At 38.8% G+C, this 5,587-nt stretch overlaps 1 protein-coding gene across 1 annotated transcript in view; it reads right to left on the reverse strand.

Annotated features, from left to right (window-relative positions):
* Positions 1-5,587, reverse strand: part of PIBF1 (progesterone immunomodulatory binding factor 1) — a 311,116-nt gene that overhangs the window by 176,282 nt on the left and 129,247 nt on the right. Inside the window, exon 12 of the mRNA XM_006882728.1 lies at positions 531-621. Coding sequence (XP_006882790.1) covers positions 531-621 — 91 coding nt within the window. The remainder of the gene's footprint in view (positions 1-530; positions 622-5,587) is intronic.

A 5,587-nucleotide genomic window follows, 5' to 3' on the forward strand; every position in this document is an offset into this window, starting at 1 on the left:
ACTAATGATGATAGAAGGAGAACTGATGCCTTTGAGCTGTAGTGATGACAGAATCTTGAATATCCCATGGACTAACAACAGAACATACACACATCTTGGAGAAACTGAAACCCTGGAGCCAGGGATGGAAAAACTTCATCTTACATACTTTGGGCACCTTGTCTGGAAGGGCCAGTTCGTGGTGAAGGACATCATGATGGAAAGGTAAAGGGTCAACCCAAGAGAGGAAGACCCTCAACAAGATGGACTGACATAGTCGAAGACCCTCAACAAGATGGACTGACATACTCATAGAAACAATGGGCTCAAGTATGCCAGAGATGCTGAAGATGACACAAGACAGGACAGGGTTCAGATCTGTTGTTCACAGTATTGCTATGAATTGTACTCGACAGCACCTACAAAAACAATAATTCCAAGAATTTAAAAAAACCCACTTTGTCACTCACCTCAGCACATTCTCATAAAGTATAGCATAATTCTATTTGACTTGAGTGGATAAGTAAAAGAAATATATATTCATATTTTACCTTTGTTTTAATCGTCTTCTGGCTGTTGTGGGGACATTAGCACCATAGCCATAGGAAAAAAGAATTCTTTCAGCCTCATCTTCATTTTCAACTGGAAAATATTAAAGTATAACTTTATCAAATTTTTTACCTTAAGAAACATGGTAGAAATAAAAATGAAGGATCATAACAATTAATTACGACAGGTAAGAATATGAAAAACAGACTAACATCTAATCTGAAATAGGTCATTTGCAAGTACAAGCGTATTTCTTAAAGCATATCCTTTTCTAGATTTGTTTCACATGTACTCATCCACTCCTCACCATCAACAGGATTCTATTCCAAAACCCAGGTCATTGTGAAAAAACTAGATTATGCAAAAATGGAAGATGATAAATATCATGTCACAAATTACACCCCTGAGAACCATGGCACAAATACGGTGATAAATTACCTTAACCAATATAATCTAGTATCTCACTGCTCTATATTTCAACATACACATCATTAAAGATCAAAACTGCCCAGCTATCAGATTTTACATTCTGCTGTTACCTTGTGAAATGTTTAATAACAAGACAGTAAAAATGATAAAGAACAAAAATGTCACTTTAAAGACTAAGGTGTGCTTGTCCCAAGCCATAGTAGTTTTAATTGCTTTCTCTGGTGGCCTCCTGGTAAAGAGCTATGCTGTGCAGGCAGTGTGAATCCACTAGCTACTCCACGGAATAAAACTGGCAATCCTCTCCTATATGATTTAATGACTCTGAAAACGGAAGGGTCAGCTATGAGTCGGTTTCGATTTGACAGAACATAACAAGAACAACATGATATGAAAGTTTGACAATGAATAAGGCAGAGTGAAGAATTGATGCTTCTGAATTGCAAGGTTGGCAACAAGTATTGACTATTTCGGCCAAAAAAACAAATTTATCTTAGAACAAGAGCAACCAGGATGCTCCTTAAGAGTTAAGGATGCACAGTTCAAGTCCACCAGATGCTCTGCTGGGGAAGGAGGGACAATCCCCTCCTGTACCAGTCAGATATGATTTGACGGTACACTCAAATAATAAAATTTAAAAAAAAAAAGAGTTAAGGATGGACATAGGACTAAAGCCAAGGACTATAAACTTCACTAAAGAAAAGCCTGGAAGAACTCTAGCAGTCCTAATCCACAACATAACAGTCTTGAAAGTACCCTGAAAAACCTACAACCAGGAGAAGATAATAGATGAATGGGACCTTCTAAGAATCAAATCCCTATGCACATCCAGAAACTTCTCCAATAGGGTGAAAAGAGAAGCTATAGACTAGGAAAAAGTATTTGGTAAGGACATGTCAGATAACGGACTTATATTTAGAATTTACAAAATACTTGAGCACCACAACAAGATAAATAATCCAATTGGAAAAATGGGCACAGGATATGAACAGACACTTCACCAAAGAGGACATTCAGATGGCCAACAAGCACATGAAGAAATGTTCAAAATCCCTAGCTCTAAGAGAGATGCAAATCAAAACAACTATGAGATATCATCCTATCTCAGTAAGAATAGCAAAATTTAACAGAACAACAAGCAACAAATGCTGGCGAGGTTGTGGAGAGACTGGAACCCTTATTCACTGGTGGAAGTGTAAAATGGTACAACCACAGGGAAAGTGGTATGGAGCTTTCTCAAAAAGTTGCAAATAGAGATACCATTTGACTCAGCAATTCCGCTATTGGGAATATACCCTAAGGAGACCATAACTGCCATCCAAGTAGATATCTGCACACCCATGTTTATTGCGGCTTTGTTCACAATAGCAAGGAGTTGGAGACAACCTAAGTGCCCATTAACAACCAAAAGAATAGAGAAGCTGTGGTATATTCACAAAATGGAATACTACGCTGCATTGAAAACCAAGGAACTCATTCAGTATTATTCAAAATGGGTGACCCTGGAGGACATTATGATAAGTGAAATTATCTCAGTCACAAAAGGACAAACACTGCATAGTGCCACTGTTGTAGAAGGGACTGACATCAGGGTTGGGGTAAGATTGAGAAAAATTGGATAAATTATGTATGCTGCATTGAAACAGATGAGGGAGAGAACAGTTTAAAAGCAATATATGATAGGGTATTACGGTTATCACAAGAGTCCAGAATGAAGGTTGCCTAGTGGAGTGTACTTGGGGAAGGGGCAGGGTGTGTGTGTCATGGGGATTATATACCAATGAAGGATTTTTTCTTTTCCTTTTCAAAGAGAAGAGCGAACTTGGTGGGGAGAGGTGGGCAGGGAGGAAAGTGCAACAATGAAGGAATGGAAATCCAAAATCTTTGTAAATGTTCATTAAAATTAATTTTAAAAAAAGAGCTAAGGATGAGATGTTGTCTCAGGTACGCTGAGCTTGTATCAAGAGGGAAAAGGACATCATGCTTCCAAAAGCAGAGGATTAGAAAAGGGGAGGAAGACCCTCAAGAAGACAGACACAGCAAGTGCAATACCTGATTTAAGCAAAAAGGGACTGAAGATGGTACAGGATTGGGAAAGCTTGTGACCTCTTGTACACAGAGTCACTGTAAGTCAGAGTCTACCCAAGGGCACATAATAACAAAACAGGCGTATTTTTACAAGGTCTTTGAACACTGGGTTCCTTTGTTACAAAGCATAATAACTCAGATATATTTTATTGAGTGACTCAAAGGGCTTTTGCATATAATTTGTTACAGAATTGAACAAACAATGACACCATATAAATTCACTCTTTACTTTTGTGATAAAAGAAATGAGTATGTTTAAAAACAGGGGACCAATAGGCAGTATCATGATAGATGAACAAAGGTTTGAAGTTGTTAATGATTTAATCTTACTTGGATCTACCATCAACACTCTTGGCACTGTTGTTGCTATTAGGTGCTATTGAGTCAAGTATGACTCATAGTGACCCTACGAAGAAAAGATCTGAAACCTTTTCTATCCTGCACCATACTCACACTTCCTGGCACACAAGAGGTCATTGCAGCAGTCACTGTGTCAATCCACCTACTTGAGGGTCTTTCTCTCCTTTGCTAACTGTTCACCATTCCCAGGATCATGTCCTTCCCCAGAGAAACAGCCCCTCCTGGCAACATGCTCAAAGTATGTGAGGCAAAGTCTCATCAGTTCTACCTCAAAAGAACGTTTAAGCTGCACTCTCTCCAAGTCATATCTGTTTGTTCTCTTGGCCGTCCACAGAACGTTCAGCACTCTTCTTCAATACCATAGCTCAAAGGTGTCAATTCTTCTTCTGTCATCCTTATTCATTGTCCAGCTCTCAGACACATAGCAAGTAATCAGAAAGATTATAGCCTGAATCAGATGCACCTTAGTCCTCAAAGTGACATCATTACTTCTCAATTTGGAGAGGTTCCTAACTGCAGATTTTCCCAGTGCAATGCATCTTCTATTTTCCTGACTGCTGGTACCATGGATGTTAATTGTGGATCCAAGCAAGGTAAAGCTGTTGATAGTTTCAACCTCCTCTCCAACCATCATGACTCTATCTATTGGTGGAGTGGTAATCTTTGTTTTCTTGACATTAGGTTGCAATCTATACTGAAGGCCGCATTCCTTGATCTTCTGCAACAAGTACTTCAAGTCCTCCTCACTTTCAGCAAGCAAAGTTGTATCATCTACATAATAGAGATTATTGATGATCCTCCCTCCAAACCTGAAACCACCTCTCCTTCACAGAGTCTAGTTTCTCAGATAACTTACTCAGCACACAGAGTGGATGGAGGTATGGAGAGAGAATACATCCCTGACACACTCCCTTCTCAATTTTAAGCCATGCAGTGTTCCCCTGTTCTGTTTGCACAACAGCCTCCTGGTCCAGGTATAAGTTCTACATCAACATAATTTAGTGCTATGGGATTTCCATTTTTCTCAATGTCAGGCACAATTTGTTATGATCCACATAGTCAAATGTCTTTGTATAATCAAGAAAGCCTAAGTACACATTCTTCTGGTATTCCTTACTTTCAGCCAAGATCTATCTGATATCAGCAATAATAGTCCTGGTGCCACATAGTGTAGTGGTAAATCTCAGACCAGAAGTCAGTTGAAATGAGGAAAAATAGCAACAAACATTGTTTAATAACTGGAACATAGAGTGCACATAGCTTAAATGTTAGAAAACTGGAAATTGTTAAAAATGAAATGTAACGTGTGAATATGGACATACAAGGCATTAATGAGATGAGATGGTCCAGCTTTGGCCATTTTGAATCAGATAATCATATGGTATATTTTGCAGGGAATGAAAAACAGAGAAAGAATAGTGTTGCGTTTATAGTCAAAAAGTCAATTTCAAGTTCTATCCTGACGAAAAAGGTGGTGACAGGATATCTATACACATACAATGAAGACCCATTAACACGACTATTATTCAAATATACACTCCTACATCTAGAGCCAAAAAGGAAGAAATTGAGTTTCACCAAATCTTGCAATCCAAAATTGACTGAATATGCAATCAAGATGCATTAATGATTGACTGGAATTTCAAAGGTGGGAAACAGTGAAGAAGTTATAGTAGTTGGAAAATAGGGGCTTGGTGATAGAAATGAAGCTGGAAATAGAATGAATTTTGTATGTACAGTGATTTATTCATTGAAAATATGTTTTTTAAAAGACACAAAACAATGACTTTACACATGGATCTCACCTGATGGGCTGTATAAGAATCAGGTTGATGACATTTGTGGAAGAAATCACTGGAGGAGCTCAATATCTGCAGTCAAAACTAGGCCAGGAGCAGAGTGTGGTTCAGATCATCAAGCACTCATATGCAAGTTCAAATTGAGGCTGAATAAAATTAAAACAGGTCTGTGCTGGAGAGGGTTAAAACTGGTTTGCTCCTGGGAGGCAAGAATTTTGAAGCTCCATTCTGACATACTTTGCGCATGTTGCCAGGAGAGATCAGTACATGGGGAAGGACATCATGCTTGCAAGCAGAGAGGGAAGGAAGCACAGGAGAAGATCCTGGGAGGTGGATTAACACATTAACTGTGGCAATGGGGTCACTTGTGTTGGCGAGGGTGAGAA

The sequence above is a fragment of the Elephantulus edwardii genome, unplaced genomic scaffold, assembly GCF_000299155.1.
Source record: "Elephantulus edwardii isolate Elephantulus edwardi_28Jun2011 unplaced genomic scaffold, EleEdw1.0 scaffold00023, whole genome shotgun sequence".
NCBI lineage: Eukaryota > Metazoa > Chordata > Mammalia > Macroscelidea > Macroscelididae > Elephantulus > Elephantulus edwardii.